Source organism: Bubalus bubalis, chromosome 3 (genome assembly GCF_019923935.1).
Source record: "Bubalus bubalis isolate 160015118507 breed Murrah chromosome 3, NDDB_SH_1, whole genome shotgun sequence".
Lineage (NCBI taxonomy): Eukaryota > Metazoa > Chordata > Mammalia > Artiodactyla > Bovidae > Bubalus > Bubalus bubalis.
The window spans coordinates 6,650,049-6,675,046 of NC_059159.1; the positions used below are offsets into that span (position 1 = coordinate 6,650,049).

The 24,998-nt window shown below is 47.4% G+C and overlaps 2 protein-coding genes across 12 annotated transcripts in view; one reads left to right on the plus strand and one right to left on the minus strand.

Moving 5' to 3' along the window:
• CD300LF (CD300 molecule like family member f) overlaps positions 1-17,827 on the minus strand; it is a 113,746-nt gene extending 95,919 nt beyond the window's left edge. For 2 of the 10 annotated variants that reach the window (XR_006640746.1, XR_006640745.1), the window contains exons 1-4: positions 16,289-17,718; positions 4,901-5,230; positions 3,450-3,549; positions 2,091-2,200 (exon numbers count right to left, since the gene is read on the minus strand). Coding sequence is in view for 7 of the 10 variants with exons in the window: in XM_044938536.2 (XP_044794471.2) it covers positions 2,091-2,200; positions 3,450-3,549; positions 4,901-5,230; positions 16,289-16,331 (583 nt within the window). In the remaining 3 variants the exon portion in view is untranslated. Of the gene's footprint in view, positions 1-1,912; positions 2,201-3,449; positions 3,550-4,900; positions 5,231-5,469; positions 5,647-16,288 lie in introns of all 10 variants that reach the window. The other 8 variants (XM_044938540.2, XM_044938536.2, XM_044938537.2 and 5 more) reach the window with 8 other exon arrangements.
• The window catches only part of RAB37 (RAB37, member RAS oncogene family), a 68,708-nt gene that overhangs the window by 22,080 nt on the left and 21,630 nt on the right, over positions 1-24,998 (plus strand). The window lies entirely within an intron of this gene.

Consider the following 24,998-nt stretch of genomic DNA (forward strand, 5'->3'; position numbering starts at 1 on the left):
GGCAAGGATACTGGAGCGGGTTGCCATTTCCTACTCCAGAGGATCTTCCTGACTCAGGGATCAAACCCGCATCTCCTGAATTGCAGGCAGATTCTTTACTGCTGAGCCACCTGAGAAGAGACCTGGTTCTAATTCTCATCCTTCAGATGACAAATAAGGAGACCTCAGTCCATCTATTGCCCACATCGCAGAACTGTGTGATCAGTTGCTCAGGTGGCCCTGCCAGCTATCAACTCCTCTAGGATTAGGCTCAGCCTAAAACTTCTGGAATTCTGCCCATAACTCCACCATTTCTTGACCTGCCTGTCATCTTCAGGGGTCAACTCAAGTCACACATACTTTCCACAGCTACACAGGCTGTCGAATCCCTCCCTTGCCGGCTCCCAGGGTATTTGATTTGTGTGTGTCTCATCACCCTTCTGTGGTAAAGAATCCACCCGCCAGTGCAGAAGACCCAGGTTCGATCCCTGGGTCCGGAAGACCCCTTGGAGAAGGAAACGGCAACCCACTCCAGTATTCTTGCCTGGGGAAATCCCATGGACAGAGGAGGCTGGTGGGCTACAGTCGCTGGGGTCACACAAGAGTCGGACACGACTGAGCGACTAAACAACAAAACAACAACACCCTTGTCCCATTGAGTTCTGGTTAGTCTTTGGGTGGGATGTGGGCTGCTAGGTGGCCGGGCCTGTTCTATGCTTTCCCGGTGCTGGCTGTTCCAGGCACACAAGCTCCAGCAGCACGGCTTGCTCACGAGACAGGATTGTTCTAAGCTGCTCACCAAGTGAAGCACTTGAGCTGAGTCAACACTGTATGGACCAGCTTTCAGCTGGTTCTTATTTCTTTATCTCCCTGCCATCTCCTGCACCTAGTTTTGGAGACTACAAAGAAATAATATAACTGCCCCCACCCGGTTTTTAGGTGGGACAGAATGTATTTAGGTCACAGACAATACATTTGGGAGAAAATATGATGAGCCAAGAGTCAGGGCCCCGTGAGAGCTTGGGTGCCGCTGGATTCTGAGAAGGAGAAGGCGCAATCATTGTAAGAATGTGGAAGTGGAGCCAGACAGGAAAAGGGTTGGTTGAGGCCAAACCTCATGACTGACAAGTGCAGACTCGTGAGCAGGGGCCCTTCCCTAAAGGGTAAATTTACATAGAACAGGAGGGTAGCTTGAGAAAAGGCTGGAGAAGAGGAAGAGCAAAAATAGGCCTGGGGTCATCCCTGGTAGCTCAGTGATAAAGAATCCGCCTGCCAATGCAAAGCCACATGAGTTCGATCCCTGGTCCTGGAAGATCCCACATGCCTTGGGGCAACTAAGCCCATGCACGACAACTGTTGAGCCTGTGCTCTGGAGCCCAGGAGCCACAACTACTGAAGTCCTCACGCCCTGAGCCCGTTCTCTGCAACAGGAGAAGCCACTGCAATAAGAAGCCTGCAACTAGAGCGTAGCCTCTGCTCGCCGCAGCTAGAGAAAAGCCTGAGCGGCAACCAAGACCCAGCATGGCCAAAAATAAATAAAAAGAGGAGTGGCCACCAACCTTTCTGAGGAAACCCAGAGGACTGTATGTGTGTGTCCGAGCACGCATGTGCATTCACGTGTGGGCGGTGTTTGCGCGTGCATGTGTGTCCATGGGTTCATGCGCCTGTGTGTCCATTCGCTCGTGTGTGCATACCTTCCTGTGGGTGTCTCCCCTGCCCCCACATCAACTCAGTCCCTCCGTGACAACCCCAGGAAGTGGTGGTCAAAACTCTAAAGGGTGTGGGTACCCTAGAAGGGCTGCCTGCCTAAGGCCATCGTCACCTCTGCCACTGAGAGCCAAATCAGGAAATGGACAGGGAGGCAGAGCAAAGAGGCAAGAAGAACAAGGAGGGATGTTCAAGGCAGACTGACGTTGAAAGCTCCTGGGCTTACCTCCAAGCTCCAGCCCCTCAAACCGCCAGCTGCTGAGGCCTTCGGGACAGCGACCCTTCGGGAGTCTGCAGGTGATCCGTGGGTCCGAAGGCTCCGGGATGACCACGCGGGCCATCAACCCTACGCGCTGCTACTCAGCCCAGCCCAGCCCAGCCCAGCATCAGCCCGGTCCCCTCACCTTTCTTCGGTCGCTTCGCCATTCTCCAAACCACAAGCGAGGCCACCATGGAGAGAAGCAGCAACACGGCAAAGATGAGAGGAAGGAGGACACTGAGCTTCAGGCCGTCGCTGATGGAAACGACAGAGGAGGCCCCTATGGCTGACCTCCCCCCTTGACCTTATCCCACCCACCCGGGGGCAGAGATGGCCACACACCTTTAGACCTTCTGACTGCAGGGCTGTGGTTTCCAGCCTAGGAAACCCCTACTCCTGGGGGCCCTCAAAGATTTTTTTTTTTTTCCCTTTTCTTGGCCGCACCGCAGGGCTTATGGGATTTTAGTCCCCTGACCAGGGATTGAACCTGCTCCCTCCACAGTGAAATCATGGAATCCTAACCACTGAACCATCAGGGAGTTCTCCAAAGATGTTTTTTTAATATTTCATTTATTCGCGCTGAGTCTTAGCTGCAGCAGGCAAACTCTTAATTGCAGCACATGGGATCTAGCTGGGATCAAACCCAAGCCCTCCACATTGGGAGCACAATGTTCTAGCCACTGGACCACCAGGGAAGTCCTGGTTTTAAAAAAAGAAAAAAGAAAAGATGGAGAGGAGTGTTCCACACAGTGCTTCTGTGGGTCTGCAGGCCGAACAGAAATTGCGTGGCAAAGGCTCTGGGAAGGCTTTCCTATTTTTCTGCTCGCACCCTGTGCAGGCTGAACAGCGTCCTTCACCCAGTAGTTCACTCAGAACCTGAGATCCGTATGGAAGCAAGATCTTTGCAGAGGTCGTCAAGTTAAGATGAGGTCACGCTGGATCAGGATGGGCCCAAGGCAAGTGACTGGTGTCCTTATAAAGGATAAATTGGTGGTCCAGTGGCTAAGACTCCTCGCTCCCAGTGCAGGGGGGCCAGGTTCAATTCCTGGTCAGGGAACTAGATCCCACAGCTGGCAACTAAGAGTTTACATACCGCAACTAAGACTCAGTGCAGTCAAATAAATTAATTAAAAAAGGGGGGGGGGACGGAAATCGGGGCACATGGACACACAGGGAGAAGGCCATGTGATGTCAGAGGCCAAGGTTGGCATGACGCTGCCACAAGCCAAGGAATGCTCAGCTTACCGGCAGCCCCCAAAAGTGAGGAGACTGGCCTGGGACAGACTCTACTTTAGAGTCCCAAGAAGGAGCCAACCTGCCCACACCTTGGTTTCATTTCTGGCCTCCTGAGCTGTGAGAGCAAGTGAGAGGGGGTGCTAGCATCCTTGAGCCCAAGAGTGCAGAGACAAGCTCTGGCTGGGACCTGGGACTACAAAGGGTGCCCCCTTCCGCAGAGTTTGGGCCCCATGGTCCGTGAGGAATGGCAGCCTCGGAGCTGACTTACCTGTCATTGGAGCGGTGGCCGGTCGCAGCTGAGAAGCGAATATTATCTTTTGTGTTGACGGTGGAGGCGGCGGGAGGGGTGGTCGGTACTGTAGTTGGTGCTTGGCACAGAGACCAGGTTACACACCACTCTGCCTGCTCACCCGCCCGCCACCCTACACGTGGCTCTGAGTCTGGGGGATGGGGGTTTGGGGAGCATGGACCTCCCTATCCTGAGTGTCTGGAGCAGGGCCAAGGGAGGGGCCAACAGCCCAGACTGCTCATATTTCCCTGGCCTCCAGGAGACTCAAAGCCTCAGAGGCAGTGGGGCTGGCACAGGTCCAGGGAGGTTAGAGGGGCCCAGGGTCACCTCAGGCCAAGGGCAGCTGGAGGGCAGCAGAATTCAAATGCTCCAGCTGCTCATGACGGGGCCGCGGCCAGTGCCTCCCCCATCTACTTATCCAGGAGGACAGGAGTAGAATGGGGGCTACCAGGCAGCTGACACAGCCAAGATCTGTGACTTCAAAGGTCAGGACCAGCCCTGAGCAAAATCCCGAGGTTCAGGAAGAGCCTGCACTTGGAGGACGTTATTAAGCTCCCACAATGGGGACAGTTCTTAGGAATGTTGTCAGGATTGAATGAGATGATGTACGTGTTGTACTTTACAAGTATAATGAGCCTCACAGGTTCCAGGTGTGAGCGTGGGGGGACAGGGCGGGGCGGTGACTGTTGACTGTGTACCCAGCCCCCCTGCCACACAGGTGCCCCATGAGCTGGTGCCATCTATCTGAGGATCAGCAGAAGCAGAGCCCAATAGATAAATTATGTCAAGCCAAGATTGCTGAGCTAACATGCCCAGGAGTGTTTGCCTTCTAGAAGGATTGAGGAAGAGAGTGTTCTTCAACTCAGATGTATAAATGGCTCATGATGGGGTTTCATGCACCAGAAATGCAGCCTTCTGACTGTGAGGCCCTTTCCAGACCCCAGAATTAAGCACAGCATCCCCCACTGGGCTAGAACTTCCCCCTGAGATGGGATATGGAACATGCGGTGGGCATGGCAGCTCTGAAGTCCCAACCCCGAATTCCAGAAAGAGCAGGAACACCCCCAGGGCAGCAGGGGTCCCAGGAAAGCGCTGGCAGGAATCGGGGTCTCCAGGTCCCATAGAGGAGGGTCCCTTGGCCCACAGGCTGACACTGGTCCCACCACCTTCATCTCCTTGGGAGCAGACTCGGGCACTGACTGTGCGCAGGGAAACGGGGTGCTGGGAAAGCCTGATCCCGGCCCAGAGGCGGCCCTGGAGCCAGGAGAGCGTCAAGGGGAAGCCCGGCCCCTCCCAGCCCAGGTGGTCAGCGGGGGCTCCGTGAGCCCTCAGGACTCCCCCACCCCTGGGACATTCCCTCTGAGGGACAGTTGGGTCCCTGGACAGAGCAGGCCCTGAAGAGACACGTCCACACACACACATACTCTTACCTGGGTCAATGGTCACTTCTACTGGGTTCCCCAGGTCAGTTCCAGTTCTCTCAATCCCACACCAGTAAGTGTCTGTATCGTCTAGCCTGAGCTCCTCCATGGTGATGGTGAAGGAGCGGTCTTTCTGGTTGTCCCTGATGGACACGCGGTCCTTCTTCACCTCCTTCTCTGATCCAGTGGTTTTAACAATGAAGGGACAGTTGTTCCAGGCAGCCCCCCGGCACCACCACTTCACGTGGCGCTCATACCCAGGGTCGTATCGACACCACACAGTCAGTGAGCCCTGCTCCACACCTCTCACTGCTCTGGGACCTGAGATGGCAGATGAGCCTGGAAACACAAATCCATGTACCTGTCACCTCCCGCCCTGGGGGCAGGGCCACAGCCTCCTGCATTGTGAATAGTGCAACCAGACCCAAGGGCCTCCTGAGCAGAGTAACAGTCAAGGAAGACAGACCAAGACAGACTTTTTGTCCTTCAAAATTCTAGCCAAAGTCACCAAGAAAATCCCATGAAAACAGAACTACAGATCTCAATGAAACAAAAACATTGACACAGAGCAAGAGTACCTTCCTATAATTAACCCCTCTTCCCCTGTCTGGTGGGCTGCCACCTATGGGGTTGCACAGAGTCGGACACGACTGAAGCGACTTAGCAGCAGCAGCAGCAGCAGCCCCTGTCTGTAGCCAGTAAGTCTTTCCATTTCCAGCAATGTCCGTTTGCAGCCATCCCTGTGTTATTCTGGTCTGATGGGGAGGAAAGAGCAAAGGACTTATTTGCACAGAAGATGACTCTGTACTGTCGACCTCAGGAGCCCCAGGGGAAACATCCCCATCACCCAGCTCTGGAGAAACTGTTCCTAATGGTTCTAATTATGTCTACTGGTTCTGTAGTAAACCAGCCTGGTAGGAAAGTGAAAAAGTGAAAGTGAAGTCTCTCAGTCCTGTCCAGCTCTTTGCAACCCCATGGACTGTACCCTACCAGGATCCTCCATCCATGGGATTTTCCAGGCGAGAATACTAGAGTGGGTTGCCATTTCCTTCTCCAGGGGATCTTCCCGACCCACCTTTGAAATTGACCAAAAGAGTAATGCCGATCAGTTTCCCAGTGCTCTGGAATTTTTATTACCCAGATCCCATTTCTTCCCACTGAATTGCTTTGGCTGCTTTGTCAAAAAGCAAATATGTGAGTTCTTTATGGATGTTCCATTCTGTTCCATTGATCTATCCTTATGAAGTTCCAATACTCTGGCCCCTTGATGTGAAGAGTTGCCTCATTAGAAAACACTCTGATGTGGGGAAAGTTTGAAGGCAAACACAGAAGGTATCAGCATAGGATAGATGGTTAGATAGCATCACTGACTCAATGGACATGAATTTGAGTGAATTCCAGGAGATGGTGGAGGACCAAGGAGCCTGGTGTGCTGCAGTCCATGGGGTCACAAAGAGTTGGACACGATTTAGCCACTGAACAACAACAAGAATGCGAATCCATACTGTCTTGAATACTACAGCCCTGCAGGAAGGCAAGTATTATAGAGAAAAGCAGAAGCATTTTCTGATATATATGATTTTCTTGCTCTTTCTTCCATTTCCTCCTCTTTGAAAGATTGGAGATACAGAGAAATATTTCTTTACTGTAAGGAAACAACACCTCAAGCATCATGAAGAATGGCAGCCATCGTGTCAGAAGCGGGGAAGTGGTGAGGAGCTCGGCAGTCTGGAGAGCAGACGCCCCTGGATGGGGTTGGGGGACAACTTTCCCTTTGTCCTCATGCAAGAAGCAGGCGATGGGGTTTCAGATCTTTACACTTTTGAGGAGTAGCTCAAATCTGGGTGAAATCTCTCTTTGAAACACCAGCTTAAATAGAAACAATAGCAACCTAGCCTGGGCCTCCCAGACCCATCTGCTGGCAGACCAGTTGTGTTCTGCTTAGGGATATTTTAGAGCACTAAATGCATGTATTAGAAAAGTAAAGAGGACTTTAATATATCAAACATTTATTTAAAAAGTTAAAACAAAAAACAGAAGGAGGAGTAGAAAGACAGAAAAAACTAGAAGAAAGGAAATAATGAAGGTAATAAAAATTAACGAAGTAGAGAGGCTTCCCTGGTGGCTCAGTGGTAAAGAATCTGCCTGCCAATGCAGGGGACCCAGGTTTGATCCCTGACCACATGCCACATGGTCAACACACATTTGATTTTCTAAAAACTCTTAGCAAACTAAGAGTAGAACTTCCTTTATCTGATGAAGATTATTGAGTAAAAGCCTCAGCAAATACCGCAATGATTGTGAAATATTGGTGTATACTTTATAATCATCAACCTGGACACTGATTCTGTATCCACTTTTCTGTATGTGTTATCCACCTGTACATGTTATTTTCTGAAATTCTGACCAACGAAGTGAGACACAGAAAAATATAAAATATATCATTTTGAGGGAAAATAATAACATTTAGGGAAAATATTTAAATCTTCAATTTAAAAGGATTTTCATTTTTAATGGAATTCAGTAGAGTGGCTAAAAACACAATAAATGTGTTAAAAATCAGTGGCTTTCTTGTAAGCCACTAACAAGTAATTGGAAAACAAAATGGAAAAGTGCTCACTTACAATAGCAATAAAAGTGTAGTAAATACCAAGGAATAGCTTGAACAGAAACAATTAGGACTTATAGAAAAAAATCATACACAAACACTTTGAAATTTTCTTGACTGACATAAAGGTTTACGCATAAAAGAGCTATATTATAATTCTGAATGAAAATGCTATATATTGCAAAAATTTTCTTCCTTTCCAAATACATTTAAAGATTTAACTCAAAAACCCCCAGAACATTTTTAGAACATGTACATTTTTTTCTGATAATCTCTGTCTATACATAGGTGTAGTATATATGTGTGTGTGTATATATATATGTCTATGCATGCATGTGTAATAAATATTATATGTAATGTATGCTAGAGGTTATCTGAATAAATGAAGAGACAAGAATTTTTAACATCTGAAATTTGAGCAATGAGTAAGGACTTGCCTGCCAAATATTAAAATGGTACCAGGCCTAATAAAGAAGCCAGCTTGGAAATCTAACAAGACTAGGTGAGCACCTCAATCAAACACAGTTAAGAGCCTAAAAACAGACCTAGTCTATTTAAGAATTTTATATGCCATAGAAAACTATGGCGAAAGTGAAGAAAAATTAAAGAATCTCTTGATGAGGGTGAAAGAGGAGAGTGAAAAAGCTGGCTTAAAAACTTAACATTCAAAAAACTAAGATCATGATATCCGGTCCCATCATTTCATGGCAAGTAGATGGGGAAACAGTGAAATCAGTGGCAGATCTTATTTTCTTGGGCTCCAAAATACTGCAGACAGTGACTGCAGCCACAAAGTTAAAAGATGCTTGCTCCTTGGAAGAAAAGCTTTGACAGTGTATTAAAAAGCAGAGACATCACTTCGCTGACAAAGGTCCAGATAGTCAAAGCTATGGCTTTTCCAGTAGTCATGTACAGATGTGAGAGTTGGACCTTTAAGAAGGCTGAGTGCCAAAGAATTGATGCTTTTGAATTTTGGTGCTGGAGAAGACTCTTGAGAGTCCCTTGGACAGCAAGAAGATCAAACCAGTCAATACTAAAGGAAATCAGTCCTGAATATTCATTGGAAGGACTGATGCTGAGGCTTCAATACTTGGACCACCTGATGCAAAGAGCAGACTCATTGGAAAAGACCCTGATGCTGGAAAAGATTGAAGGCAGGAGGAGAGGGGGATGGCAGAGGATGAGATGGTTGGATAGCATCATCGACACAATGGACATGAGTCTGAGCAAACTCCAGGAGATAGTGAAGGACAGGGAAGCCTGGGCATGCTGCAGTCCATGGGGTCGCAAAGAGTCGGACATGACTGAGCAACTAAACAGAAACAATATAGAAAACTAAAACAGTAAACAGGAAAGGGAAGAGTGAGGGCATAACCCTCTCCCGCCGCCTCTCGGTGCACTCCATTAGGTAAATATAGAGAGATTAAGGAGGTCAGCCTGTTGATGAAAGTGAAAGAGGAGAGTGAAAAAGTTGGCTTAAAGCTCAACATTCAGAAAACGAAGATCATGGCATCTGGTCCCATCACTTCATGGGAAATAGATGGGGAAACAGTGGAAACAGTGTCAGACTTTATTTTTGGGGGGCTCCAAAATCACTGCAGATGGTGACTGCAGCCATGAAATTAAAAGATGCTTACTCCTTGGAAGGAAAGTTATGACCAACCTAGATAGCATATTAAAAAGAAGAGATATTACTTTGCCAACAAAGGTCCGTCTAGTCAAGGCTATGGTTTTTCCTTCCAGTGGTCATGTATGGATGTGAGAGTTGGACTGTGAAGAAAGCTGAGCACTGAAGGATTGATGCTTTTGAACTGTGGTGTTAAAGAAGACTCTTGAGAGTCCCTTGGACTGCAAGGAGATCCAACCAGTCCATTCTAAAGGAGATCAGTCCTGGGTGTTCTTTGGAAGGGGAATGATGCTAAAGCTGAAACTCCAATACTTTGGCCACCTGATGCGAAGAGTTGACTCATTGGAAAAGACTCTGATGCTGGGAGGGATTGGGGGCAGGAGGAGAAGGGGACGACAGAGGATGAGATGGCTGGATGGCATCACTGACTCAATGGACGTGAGTTGGAGTGAACTCCGGGAGTTGGTGATGGACAGGGAGGCCTGATGTGCTGCAATTCATGGGGTCGCAAAGAGTCAGACACGACTGAGCGACTGAACTGAACTGAACTGAAGGAGGTCAGCATAAAACAGGAAAGCATTTTTAAAACTGGAAGAAAATAGAAATGAATATTTATAAAATTTCTAGATGACAGGGAGCAGTTTCGAAAATTAAAATTAACGAAGGACAGGAAACAAAAATCGAACGTGCACTTGCTGCCTTGGAAGTCAGAGTCTTAACCACTGGGCCCCCAGGGAAGATACTATTCCCAATAGTGTCTCTCTTGATTAAGAATGTATAGAAGAAAAACATTTAGGACTCCATTTGGAAAACTGATGAGACATAAGAGGCAAGTCCCAAAGAAGAAATTCAGTGGCTAATAAAATTCAAGTGTTCAATTTAAACAACGTAACAAACAAGAAATGTGGAAGACAACACCGCTTGTCATATATCGATTCAACCAAGTGTTGATGATTCACGTTTTGCTGACCAAGGCCAGGGGGTCCAGGCACTAGGAGAAGATGCTGGAAGGAAGGTAACTGGTTCAAACACACAGAAAGCCATAAGGCAGTTTCATGTGTCAAACAGAGGCATGCCCTTTGATCCAGTAATGATACTTCTAGGATTTAGTCCTCAGGAAACAACCAGAGAGGCACACAAAAAGGGTGTGCAAAAAGATTCGTTACATAGTGAGCAAAAATACAGGAGACAAACCACTTCCATCAGTTGGGGAAATAAGTACATAATGAGATAATGCAAACACTGATAATGAGGCTTAGAAATATTTTTAATTATGTGGAACATTCTCATATGAAGTGAAAATTAGGGCTTTTTTAAATCATGTACAGTATAATATCAACTAACTTTTTAAAATGCATAAAAAAGATCAAAAATAAGCTAGAATGTTAACAACTGGTTGCCTTGAGCATTAAGACAGACATGAGGTTTTTTATTTTTCCTAATTCTTCATTTTTTTTCTGTACTTCACTTTTTTTTTCCTGTACTTTTCCAAGTATCAATAATAAGAACTTATTACTTTCAAAGCAGAGACATTACTTTGCCAACAAAGTTTCATCCAGTCAAGGCTATGGTTTTTCCTGTGGTCATGTATGGATGTGAGAGTTGGACTGTGAAGAAGGCTGAGCGCCGAAGAATCGATGCTTTTGAACTGTGGTGCTGGAGAAGACTCTTGAGAGTCCCTTGGACTGCAAGGAGATCCAACCAGTCCATTCTGAAGGAGATCAGCCCTGGGATTTCTTTGGAAGGAATGATGCTAAAGCTGAAACTCCAATACTTTGGCCACCTCATGCAAAGAGTTGATTCATTGGAAAAGACTCTGATGCTGGGAGGGATTGGGAGCAGGAGGAGAAGGGGACGACAGAGGATGAGATGGCTGGATGGCATCACTGACTCGATGGACGTGAGTCTGAATGAACTCCGGGAGTTGGTGATGGACAGGGAGGCCTGGCGTGCTGCAATTCATGGGGTCACAAAGAGTCGGACACGACTGAGCGACTGATCTGATCTGATCTGATTACTTTAAAAATCATAGAAAAACAAATGTCTGGACAGGGCTGTTCAATAGTGTGGTGGTTTAATAGTAACAGCCCCTAAAGAAGTCCTAACCCCCAAAACCTGTGAACACAATCAGCCTTACATGGCAAAAAAGGTCTGTGCAGGTGTGATTGAATTAAGGAAAGTCCTTATCAGAGGGAGGCAGGAGAGTCAGGGTCAGAGAAGGAGAGATGATCGTGGAGCGGGGGCTGCAGTGATGTGGGGCCACATCCCAGGGAGATCGGGCAGCTTCTGAAAATTAGACGAGTCAAGGGGTTGAATTCTCCCCCTAGAGCCGCCAGGAGAAATGTTGTCCTGTTGACTCATTTTAGACTTCTGATCTCTAGACTGTAATATAAATTTGCGTTCTTCTAATCCCCTATGTTTGTGGTTGTTTGTCCCAGAGCCCTAGGACTCTAACATAGGCGGCCACCTCATCTGTAGTTGCCACGACTCTAATGGCTTGTAGAGCATTTAGTTTTGGGCTTCCTTGGTAGCGCAGTGGTAAAGCACCCACCTGCCAGTGCAGGAGACGTGGGTTCAATTCCTGGGTCAGGAAGATCCTCTGGAGTAGGAAATGGCAACCTGCTCCAGTATCCTAGCCTGCAGAATTCCATGGACAGAGGTGCCTGGTGGGCTACAGTCCATGGGGTCCCAGAGAGTCAGATACAATTGAGAGACTGAGCATGCCCGCATTGACCCTTGAACCATCTGTCCACTCCCTTCTCAGACCCCTCTTTGGGAAGCCCACTCCCCATCAACCTTGGCAGAGTACTGGCTCTGCTTTGGGGAACCGTCCTAGCCCAGAGGCAGCCCGGAGCTCCAAGAAGCAGCACCTTCACTGGGCATGGCTACTCACAGCCTGGATGATGGAGAATAATCCTAGATCAGGTGGAAACTGAGCTGCAGGAGGGAGGTGACTGACTCAGTGTTAGTAAGCAACAGGCGGGACTAGAGCCTGCCTCCAGCTCAACAGGGGACATCAGCTAGTGTCCACTCTGGGTCAACACATCTGGGGTCTGGTCCACCTCTGCCACCACTTACGGTGAGGCCAAGTGGGACAAGGCAGCTAATTTTTCTCTGAAAAAAAATTTTGTTATTGCTGCTTAGTCGCTAAGCTGTGTCCAACATTTTTGCAACCCCATGGACTGTAGTCCAATAGGCTCCTTGGTCCATGGGATTTCCCAGGCAAGAATATTGCAGTGGGTTGCCATTTCCTTCTCCAGGGGATCGTCCCGACTCAGGGATCCAACCTGCATCTCCTGCATTGGCAGGCAGATTCTTTATCACTGAGCCATGAAACAGAGTTATTAAAAGTCTTGCTTCTCACAGAAAATGAATTGCTATAAAGCCCCGAGGAAAGTTCTGGGTTGTTTTCTGCGTACTTTTGCAACAGTGAGCTCTCAAGAAGAAGGAAGCAGTGCTGGTTAAATGTGTTGCTTGTGATCGGAAGTCCTATGGTTGAGGCTGGTCACAGGTTGGCACCAAGGTTCACAATGGTGACTAGGTTCTTATCAGCACACAGCTGTGCCGGTTCTGCTTCAGACAAACATTCCTGCTCTGTCTTAATCCCTCCCAAACCATGTACATACACATACTCTCACATCTGCTAGCCATCAAGTTCCCCTGTTCCAGATGTCAGGGGGAAGAACAAAACCCTCTATATGCCTTCCCCACCTTGCTTGTCAGTTTGTCCCCTAACTTCTCACCCCAGATCTACCTCCTCTGTTTCCACACCGAAACTCAAGGCTGAGCATCCACAAGCCATCTCCAGCCACCTACGAGCCACATGTCTCTCTCCTCCTCTAAGACCTTTTCCCCTAACAGAGAAAAGCAACCTCCCCACCAGTGGCTCAGTGGATAAAGAATCAGCCTGTAACACAGGAGACAGAGGACGTGGGTTCAATCCCTGGGTCAGGAAGATCCCTTGGAGGAAAAAATGGCAACCCGCTCCAGTATTCTTGCCTGGAGAATTTCCTGGACAGAGGAGCCTGGTGGACTACAGTCCATGGGGTCACAAAGAGCACACAGCAGAGAACCTCCCAATCAGCCCCAACAGGAGCATGTGGGGCCTGTAACAAAGGCCTTCTGTTCCTCAGAGTACCAAGGTCAAGCTCATTTCCATATGAGAGCCTTGCTGTCCCCTGTGCCTGAGAAACTTCCTTGATCTGAAGTACCTGCTCCTTCTTGTCCTCCAGTTCTCAGCGAAGGTGGCTCCCCTCAGAGGGCTCCTTCTAAGCCCACCCCATCGAAAGCACTCCCCCCGCCCCCTGAGTCGGGGCATGGCGCTTAGCTTTGCTCACAGCATGCATCGCTGCTTATAAGTATCATTTCCATTTCTATGCCCGATGGACTGAATGATCAAAGCAGACCATGGGAGACAGTCACAGGTCACAAAGGACTGTCCAGCTGTCATGCCATCTGGAGCCTCAGATCCAAAGGTGACCACAGAAAGTTTTCTCAGGAGACCATAACTGCTCCTAAGTCTTCTCTCTGCTCTTTGATTATTTTCTTATTGAGATATAATTCACACATCATGCAATTCACTCTTTTAAGTTGTACAGTTCAGCGGTTTTGTGAGATACTCACGAAGCTGTACAAACATCACCATTAATTCCAGAACATAGTCATCTAAGAGAGAGGGGTCTCTCTCCTAAGAGAGACCCCGTATGAAGGAGTCCCTCCCCCTAACTCGCTCCCCAGCCCCTGGGGACAACTAATCTACTGTCTCTATGAAGTTACATATTCTAAACATTTCGTATGCATGGAATAATATAACATACACCCTTTTGTGTTTGAATTCTTTACCTAGCTTAATGTTTTCCAGATTTATCCAGATTGTAGCACGTGTCAGTACCTCCTTCATTTTTATGACTAGTGTACCATGGTATGAGTACACCAAGTTTTAATTTATCCATCCATCAGTTGACAAGCACTTAGACTGTTTCCGCTCTTTACCTCCCATGAACTACGTTGCCGTGAACATTTGCATACACGTTTTTTACATGGACGTATGTCCTTCATTCTCTTGGATATATACCTAGGAGTGGAATTGCTGGCTCATGTGGTAACCACATGTTTAATATTTTCATGAATGTCAAATTGCTTTCCAAAGTGGCTGCACCATTTTACAATCCCATGAGCAATGTCCTCTCCAGGTAATGTTAACAGCCTCAATTGTTTGATTCTATAAAGTAGAAGGACAAAGATTGGGGGGGTGGGGTGGGATGGGCATTATAGGAATCACTGTTCCCTGTCCATTAGATGCATTCACTCATTCAACCAATACTCACTATTTGTCTCAACTGCACCTGTCGTGGTTGTAGGCACAAAAATCCTGGCCCTCCTGAAGTTTATATTCTATCAAAGTGAGGGAAGGGAGAGGATAAAGCATGGAGAAAAGTAATGCAAGGGAATTGCTTTTTCTTCTTCTTCTTCTTTTTGGCCACACCGCGTGGCATGTGGAACTTCCCCAACCAGGAGTCAAACACAAGCCCCCTGCAGTGGAAGTGCAAAATCTTAACCACTGGGCCATCAGGGAAGTCCAGAGAATGGCTCTTTTCATTAGGGTCATCAATGATGGCTTCAATGAGAAGCAAAGATGGGAAGGAAGTGAGGACTGGAGCCTTGGCTCTCTGAAGAAGAGCACTGTGCAGATTGAACATCAAGGGCTGAGGGCCTGTGGTGGGAGCATGCCTGGTATGGTCAAAGAACATCGAAGAGGCTGGGATGGCTGGGGTGGGTTGAGCCAGAGGGAGCAGAGTGCAAGAGGAGACCGGGAGATGGTGTGGAGGGAGACCCAGATGGTACAACCTGGTGGCCTCTGTAAGGACTTTGGATTTGTACTCTAGGATGGAGGTCATTGGACAGTTTTGACCAGAGAAGAGACAGGATCTGGCTTACATTTCAAAGGCTCACTATGAGATATGAGAGAAGTGATGGATGCCCCTGGGGTTCTGCCTGAGCACCTGAAAAGATGGAGTTGCCAAACACCTAGATGGGAGAGAAAGGAATTTGACAGAGGAGATGTGGTCAGGCCACATTTGAAATAACATCTGGGACTTCCCTGGCGGTCCAGTGGTTGAGGTTCTGCAGGGACCCAGGTTCCTTCCCTGGTCCAGGAACTGAGACCCCACAGCTCAGGGCATGGACAAAAAAAAAAAAAGAAATGTCAACATCTGAGTGAAGAAGTCGAATGGAGAGCTAGATAGAAGATTCTGGAGCGCAGGGAGATGTCCAGGCTAGGGATACAAAAATGGGAGCCATCTCAGAGAGGAGGTGAGATCAACAAGAGGCTGACTCTAGAGACAGAAGGTGCTCAGACACTGAGCTCTGCGGTCCCCCAACCTGTCCAAGCCAAGAAGACCCCCTTGACTTTTAATCACAGTGAGATCCATGGGACTTCCCTGGATGTCCAGTGGTTAAGACTCGCACTTCTAACAAGTCTTAACCATGGGTTCAATCCTTGGTTGGGTGACTAAGATCCCTTGTCCTGCGTGGCATGGCCAAAAAAACAAAAAGGTCTCCATCAACTTCAAGTTGACTTCAACCCTCTGTCTCTGCTCACATCCTAGCCCCCTTTTCCTCCTCATCCTACCATGCTTAGCTTCTCTCGACCTTTCCATTCTATTTCTTTCTTCCCCAAAAGCCTAGAACCATCTCTTCCACTCCATCAGGCAAATCCCCTGCTTCCCTTCCTTCCAGGTCCCCTTCACCCTCACCCCTTCTCCAGAGGCTTCCCTTGCTCATAACACTTTCTGGAAGGTGAGAGCAGGGGTGCATACTCCCCACTTCTCCTGAGCACCCAGGGCGCCTCTGCTTCTCCCCCACCAGTGGCAGCCACCAGTCTGTCCATTCTAAAGGATCAGCCCCCAGAGGTCAGGAGTTATGCCTGGTGCTGGCTTCATCGTGAAGACCACGCTCCACCTTCTGCGTTGGCTGTGTGGGCCCTGAAACACTGAGCGCGGGGTTGAGTGGATGAAACACACACTCACAACTGGAGGAACTGCTTAGAAACAGAGCTGGTGCCTCAGCAGGACGCCTTGCTGAGCCTGCTCTTTCCTCTGCCAGGCACTTCCTCCTGCCCCCATCAACTTTCCCTGGGCAAACAGACCCGCGGCCCACTCACCTGAAAGCTGGAGGAAGAGGCAGAACAACAGCGGCAGGTGCATCTTGTCTTCGCACGGCTTCAGGTGCAGCGTGTCAGGGAGAACCAGCTGCAGCCTCCTTTGCTTCCAGCCCTTCTGCTTTCGCTTACTCTCACTCTCGCACTTCCTCCTTTGGTCCTTTCCCACTGGCAAATCAGATGAAAAGCGGAAGGAGGCAGGATGGGTGAAATTTCAAGGCCATGCAAGAAGCGATCGTGAATAAGCTTTTGAGAAATACCTCCCTGGCCGGAGCCTCGACGGGTTCTCTAAAAGGAGAACTCTGCTCCTTCTCAGCCTTGAAGGTTGCAGACCCGCTGGGTCTGAGCAGCTTTTACTCAGTCCTTCTCCCCTGGTGGGAAGATTGGGATAGGGGGAGCCTGGTACCACTGGAGAAGTTGTGGAGAGCCGAGACTGATGGACACAATGGCCTACACGTGGGATTTCAAGCATAGCTGAATGCTCAGGAGCCCGGAAGCTCAGGAATTCTACTTAATCACAGTGGTGCTTGGGCCAGAGTCACAGGAGAGATTCTAGATTCCAAGCTAGACCAGAGATGGGAAGCAGAGGATGAGGAAGTATCAAAACCCACACAACTGGGACTTCCCTGGTGGTACAGGTTCCAGTACAGGGGGCAAGGTTTCGATCTCTGGTTAGGAAACTAAGATCCCAGGCGGCTCATGGGGCAGCCAAAAAAATTTTTTAATAAATACATTAATTCATTAAAAAAAAAAAACAGAGTACCTACTAAAAGAAAAGGGCTCAAAGAGTAGGAATATGTGATCAGGGAACTCCTGGTCCAGTGGGCAAGAGGGGCCTCTGTCCTGAGAACATACCAGAAACTCTTATCACTGTGCCCAGCTTAGAAGGTGAGCATCTGTGAATATCGATTCTAGGCTGAATCCTCCAGAAACTTGTCAGTCATACCTTCCTGAAGAAACCAGCTCATTGTTCATGGCTATCCACCCCCAGCACCTCACCCCCTCAATACACACTGCAATGACTACCTCTTACAGTGGCCGTAAAGGATGCACCCACCAGCTCCCCCATCTGACTCCCTTTCCGTGTTGTCAGAGTTGCCATCCTTCCCTCCCTTCCCCTATCAGAGTCCCAGCAAGACCTGGGATGAAGCCCAGAAATTAGGAAAGGACCAGACCTTTCTCAGATTTTGTTCCTGGAGGCACTTTTGCCGTGTGCCCCGCGTACCTGGTGATGTCTCAGGGACCGAGTGAGTCCCAAGGAGAGATCTGAGCCCCTCGTGTCCTTATCGGGAGTGACTAGGTGTCAGAAGGGTTATTTGCACAGGAAAATGCAGCAGCTGATAAGCAAGGGTTTTCCAGGATGTGGCCAGAATTGGCTTCTCACATTACATCCTTCCAGGCGGTCAAGTCAGGTCAATGATACAGAGTGAGAACTCACTCAGCCCTCCGTCCCTACCCTGCTGCTCGGCAGAGCCATCCTCAGCCTGTGACCCTGAATAGCTATCCTGAGAGACATCTGGCCTCAGCAAACAGAGACATCATTTGGCTTCCAGGGGAAATGACCCATGAGTTAAGTAAGATGGGGCACCCTGGAAAGCAAGGGGCACATGCTTTGAGGGGTGTGGGGTGATCTTTCCTTTCTCGGGCACAGTCAGTAAGAAGCGAACAGTCTCTGAGCTGCTCCAAATTTCAGCCTGTGTCCTGACCCTCTGATCCTGGGCCTTCCTGGGTCAAAAACAGAGATTCTGCTTGGAATCAACCAAAGAGAATTCTCTGGGGACATCCCTGGTGATCCAGAGGTTAAGATACCTTCCACACTTCTAGGGAAGATGCCAATTTCTTTGTATCTTGATTGGGGTAGTGATTACATTGGTATATATATTTGTTAAAACTCTTTCACTTATACCCTACAATGTGCGGCTTTTATTGTACATAAATTATACCTCAGTAAAGTTTATTAAAAAGAAAGAAAGAAAGACTTCACCTTCCAACGCAGCCGGTGCTGGCTTAATCCCTGCTCAAGGAGCTAAGACCCCACATACCTCATGGCCATAAAACAGAAACAAAAATATAACAAATTCAATAAAGACTTTAAAAGTGGTCCACATCAAAAAAAGAAAGAATTCTCTGAATGTCTCTAAGTGACAGCGAGTCTATTCCTCTTCACAAATGCCTCTGGGGACTAGAGGAGTGTCAGGCTCTTCTGGGAGCCCCGTGTCTTCAATGACCCATTTGAGGCTCTCCTCCTGGCTTGGCCATCGACATCTGCACAAGTCTGTTACCTCGCTGGGCTCGCACATCTCCATGTGTGAAGGAAGGGATTGCACGGATCATCTGAGATTCTCCTGCTCTGAAGCACCTGTGTGTGTGACTGTGTCACGCGTGCATGTATGTATGGGCACATGTGTGGTGTGTCCATGTTTGTGCCTGGGCCCGTGTGTGGGAGCTGTGTTACGAGTGTGCATTGTACCGTGTGTGCTAGTGTTACGTGTGCACAGGTGTTGTGGTTCAGTTGCTATCACTCTCTGCAACCCCACGGACTGTGGTACACCAGGCTCCTCTGCCCTCCACTATCTCCAGAGTTTGCTCAAATAATTCATGTCCACATGTGCAGTGTGTGTGTGTTGATGCAATCGTTGGGTTGTCCTGATGACTAGGAACAGAAACGCACTCAAGCTGCCTCTCTAGGTCACATTGGGCTTACAAACTACAATCTTTTTCTGGACTCAATCTTTTCAGGAGCTTCCCAGGTGGCGCTAGTGGTAAAGAACCCACCTGCCAGGTAGGAGACCTCAGAGATACAGATTTGATCCCTGGGTCAGAAAGATCCCCTGGAGGAGGGCATGGCAACCCACTGCAGTATTCTTGCCTGGAGAATCCCATGGACAGAGGAGCCTGGCGGCCCCAGTCCGTGGGTCACAGAGAGTCAGACACGACTGAAGTAAGGGCACGCAGGCAGGGGGAGGAGCCCCTGTATGGGAAAGGCCGGTTTCACTGGGTCTCTCCCACTCTAGAGAAAGTCCACGAGATGGCAGTTGCCAGGCCCACTGGAGAATTGCAAAACCAAAGTCTAAACCAGGTGGACCTGAAGGAACTAATACTCTCAATGGAGGAGCAAATGCAAACAGTGCTTAGCCAGACATCATGGGACCAGAGCAGACAGCCACCCAGAATCCAGGTGCCAACGCTGGGCTGAACCGGTCTCCTTCTGGGCTCTGCCACCAGCAAGACGACGGCTCCCCTCACTGGGGCTTCGAGCTTCTTTGTGAAAGTGAGGAAGAGGCCACGAATCTGATGGAACTTAAATGTCAGCACCCCTCACTTGCCCAGGCCCCTATATCAAATTCTGTATTCATATTTAAGGATTCTTTTCCCCCCCTTTTGTGTGTGTGTGTGTGTGTGTGTTATTTATTTATTTGTCTGTGCCGGGTCTTGGTTGTTGCACCTGAGATCTTTAGTTATGGCAGGGATGTGGGATCTAGTTCCCTGACCTGGGATCGAACCCTGGGCCCCTGGGTTGGGAGCGCAGATCCTTAGCCACTGGACCAGCAGGAAGTCCCAGGATCCTTTTAAAAAGGGCCTCCAACGTTATATGAGCTTCAGGCCTGGGATAAATGGTCCCACCCTGGGTATCCACCCCTTGACCCCAGAGCTCTTCTGACAAAAAGGAAGAGTCTCTTGCCCTCTGTTTGAGTCTGGACCAGACTCGGGACTTACTTTGCCCAAGAAAATGCAGCAGAAGCGATGGTGTGCCATTTCCCAGCCCCAGCCCACGGGGGCCTCCTGCCTTTCCTTTCTTCTCATGCTTCTCTACTTCCTCCTTGAGAATGCACCAGGCTAACCAGCAGATCAAGACCCACGCTGCTCTGGCCAACAGCCAGCCCGCTGACTTCCAGACACGCAAGGGAGCCCAGCTGAGACCACAAAGACCACCCAGACTAAACCGCCAACTCACAAACTTGCTACACGCCACTGAGCTTCGGACAGCTCATTGCAGCATTATTGTAATTGAAAACTAAAAGACGACCCCACGAAATCCAGGTCCACCCAACAGCGGCTGCCTCATTCTCCACTCCGCAGCTTTAGCTGCCCCGTGGTTTCTGTTCACTCCAGTCCCCTCTGCCCTCTGACTTTTCCGTGCAGCTCTTCACAGATGGCCTGCGCTGCCCCTGCTATCTCAACACCTCACCTCACCTCTCCCTCTAATGTGGTTCAGATCAGAAGGGCCCTTGGACCGCTAGCCATCCGTGGCTTGTGATTCAAAACTATAAGTTGCTCTAAGCTAAGAAAGCAATACATGTTCATTTCAAGAAAATAAATTGTGAAATACAGATAAGGTTAAAAAAAAAAAAAAACAAGGATATAATTGCCTTCATCTCATCACCCTGAGATAATCACTTTTAACTTTCAGGTTTATACTTCACCCGTCTTTTATCTCTTCCTGCAGAAAAGCAAAGTTATTCCAGAAATCAGGAGGAGACACTAATGTGTGAGTTCATATCACTCACTTCTCAACAGATTTCCATCACAAACAACACCATCTCCTTTGAGAAAAGATGTCCTATAAAACAAATATCATCAAGAAGTTTGGTTTTAGGGAATTCCCTTGCAGTCCAGTGGTTAGGACTTGGAGCTTTCACTTCCAAAAGGCTGGGTTCAAATCCTGGTCAGGGAACTAAGATCCGGCAAGATACGTGGCACTGCAAAAAAAAAAAAAAAAAGGATGATTTTAAAGCTTTGGAGAGCAGAACCAACTCATGTTTCTTTTTGGTAGAAATGCCTCCAGGGACTAAAATCAAAAACTCCTCTTGGTCACATTGGACTTGCAGACTACAGTCTTCTTCAGATTCCAAAATAATGTGTATTCATTGTTGAAGAATAATGAAATACAGAGGAACCCAAACAGTGCATGGTAAATCAGTTCTAATCCCACCCCAGAGACAACCACTGTTGAATATAAGTATATGTTTCTATTACCAATTTTGTGTTCTTTTCTTTAGAAAAGCAGTTTATTTCAGGTTAAGTAAAGGATCACTCCTGCATGACTTTACTGCCTCAATTAGTTTATTACATTTATTAGGGATCTTTAATACAGAAAAATTCAAAAAGTAAACAAAGCCAATAATGCCCACTTTGAAATAATCCCAGTTAACATGTCTTTAAAAGGTAATGCAAACAGAGTTTTTTTAAGTGTGGGAGAGATAAAAGGAAAAAGAAAATTCTCCTTTCCAACCCCACCTCACTATGTCCAGAAACTCAAAAGTAACCATTGTCAGACTCTATTGCCTCTTTTTAAAAAAGCTTATGCACGGACTTCCCTGGTGGTCCAGTAGTTAAGACTCCAAGCTTCCAATGCAGGAGGCATAGGTCCGATCCTTCATTGGGGAATTAAGATCCCATATGTCACATGGTGTGGCCAAAAAAATTTAAAAAGTAGATTTTAAAGCTTATGCATAACTAGAATATGCATCTCAGTGAAGCACACGTAAGTCATCATACAAGCAAACCTCTCTGCACCTTCATCTTTTGCTTAATAATCAAGTTTTTTCCAAATAGCACATACAGATTTTCCTCATTCTTTTATCATTCACAATATTGCATTACATGTAAATTCTAGAGTTCACTCCACCAGTCCCAACTACTGGGTTATCTGCCCCTACAAACACTACAGTGAGCAGTCCTGTACTTATATCTTGGTGCACTTTTGCAAGCAAAGCCCTAGAACTGCTGAGTGGAAAAAAATTTGCATTTGTAACTTTGATCAGTTCAGTTCAGCTCAATTGCTCAGTCATGTCTGATTCTTTGCAACCCCATTGACTGCAGCACACCAGGCTTTCCTGTCCATCACCAACTCCCAGAGCTTGCTCAAACTCATGTCCACCGTGTCAGTGATGCCATCCAACCATCTCATCCTCTGTCGTCCCCTTCTCCTGCCCTCAATCATTCCCAGCATCAGGGTCTTTTCCAATGAGTCAGTTCTTCACATCAGGTGGCCAAAATACTGGAGCTTCAGCATCAGTCCTTCCAATGAATATTCAGGACTGATTTCCTTTAGGATGGACTGGTTGGATATCCTTGCATTCCAAGGGACTCTCAAGAGTATTCTCCAACACCACAGTTCAAAAGCATCAATTCTTCGGTGCTCAGCTTTCTTTATAGTCCAACTCTCACATCCATAAGTGACTACTGGAAAAACCATAGCTTCGACTACACGGACCTTTGTCAGCAAAGTAATGCCTCTGCTTTTTAGTATGCTGTATGGGTTTGTCATAGCTTTTCTTTCAAAGAGCAAACATCTTTTAGTTTCATGGCTGCAGTCATCATCTGCAGTGTAACTTTGATAGTTATTGTCAATTGTTCTCCAAAAGGCCCTAGTGTAGACTCCCACCAATGGTATATGTATATGTACCTGCTTCCCCAAGTCTCAGCCAATGTTGACCATAATCAAAGTTTTAACAAAGCATTCTATATTATTTTTTATCAGTCAGGGCTCCCCAGAACAACAGGACTAGTAGGAGATCTATCTATAAAGACAGATTTCGTCTAAGGAATTCGCTTATGCAACAGTGGGAACCAGCAAGTCCAGCATCTGTCGGGCAGGCCAGCAGATTGGAAATTCTCAGGCATGAGACAATGCTACAATCTTGAGACAGAACTTCTTTCTCAGGGAAAGCTCAACGTTGCTCTTAAGATCTTTCAATTAACTGGATAAGGCAAATGTGGATTATTGAAGACTTACAAGTCACCAGTCCCAACTGCAGAATTACTTGCTCCTACAAATGCTACAATGAGTGGCCTTGTACCTTGTATCTTGGTGTACCTCTGCAAGCAGAAGTTGGTTGTAGATGTTAGTCACATCTAAAATATGCCTTCATAGCAATATCTAGATTAGTGTTTAATTGAATAACAGGAACTATAGCCTAGCCATGTTGACATCTAGAACAAACATACCTACCCAAGAGAAATGAAAACATATGTTCACACAGAAATGTGTAATAGATGTTCATAGCAGCATTGTTTATTAGTAGCCAAAAAAGTGGGAACATCCCAAATACCCACCAACTGATAAATGGAAAAACAAAATGTGGTCTAGCCATATAATGGAATATTATTCTATAATAGAAAGGAATTAATTACTGGTACATGCTGTAACCTACTGCTGCATGCTCTCACCCTGATGAACCTCAAAAACAGGACACTAAGTAAAAGAACCAGTCACAAAACATCATATATGGCAGGTTTCTGTTTATATGAAATGCTCATAAAGCCTCTCTATCCATAACCCTTACTCATTTTTCTATTGAGAACTTCTTTTGAGAGCTCTTGATATTACTCGGTGTTTAACCCCTTACCTGGCACGTGCTGTGCCGTGTTAGTCGCTTCAGTCGTGTCCGACTCCTTGCGACCCCCAAGACCTCAGCCCACCAGGCTCCTCTGTCCATCTGGCCAATATTTTCCCCCTGTCATTTCTCATTTGCTTTTGTTGCTGTAGCTTCTAATGACCAGAGTATTTTTTTCTATACAATCGAATCTATCGATCTTTTTCTTTATGGCATCTGTATTTCCTGTCTTGTTAAAAAGAAAAAAAAGGTTGCTAAGAAGCACTGCAAGAGCCACGGTAACCACTCCATTCATCTTGGTTTTCTAAATGTTCCCCTGAATCATGAAATCACAGGAAAGCAATGTATTTAGACACCATTAGCCCGGCTCCATTGAGAGGCCTCTACGGAAGTGCGAGATGTCAGGCCCCGGCTTTTAGCAAAGATCGATACAAAAGCTGGAGAAAAGCTTTGCATCTTCTGCAAAATTACAAATGCCCATCTTGTCATTCAGGCCTCTTGTATAAGGATCCATACAAGAGATTCCTCTCAGCAGCTCATGCCAAGAGAAAAAGTACTCACTGATTGAAAGGACTCAGGCATTTTTCCTGGCAATAAAGCACCACACACTCCATCTGGCTTCCCCTTTCATCTTGACTGCCAGGAAATCCAGAACCAAATGTAAGCTCAGACGCAGGAAAAACCCAACCTCACTTTGGGGAACTTATGCCAGGCATAATCAGGCAGCGTCATTAACTGCCCTTTGGTGTAGTGGTGTGCATGCCCACATGCTTAGTCATGTCCAGCTCTTTGTGATCCCGTGGACTGAAGCCCACCAGGCTTCTCCATCCATGGGATGAATGGGTTGCCATGTTCACCTCCAGGGCATCTTCCCGATCCAGGGATTGAACCCACGTCTCCTGCACCGGCGGGCGGGTTCTTTACCCGCTCTGGTGGGTTTTGCTGTAAATCACCTCAGATCGCTTTTGGATGAGACACAAACAGGGACATAAACAAAATGACAAGAAGAGAGAACAAAGACACTCGTCTAAACAGTGGTGACGCTGACACAGAGGTTTCTGTCACAACCACGATTAATCAACCTTTCCATACGTGCTCCCAAAAGTGGAGGTGCCCTGGAAAATCTAGATCCGAGGCTTCTCTGAGCAGTGAAATTTGGAGCACACCCAGAGTAACTTCAGGAAAATCCTGGCAGCTGTTGCGTGGAGACACTCCTTTGTGCATCTAAGATAATAGATTAGCCAGACCCCTCCCTAATGTTTGGGGGACCAGGGCTAGCATACAAACGGTGGCCCATATACCACGTGTCCCATTTTTTAACAGTCTAAAGCAAGCTAAGAAGAGAATCTATCAAATCAGGGTTTCCCTGATGG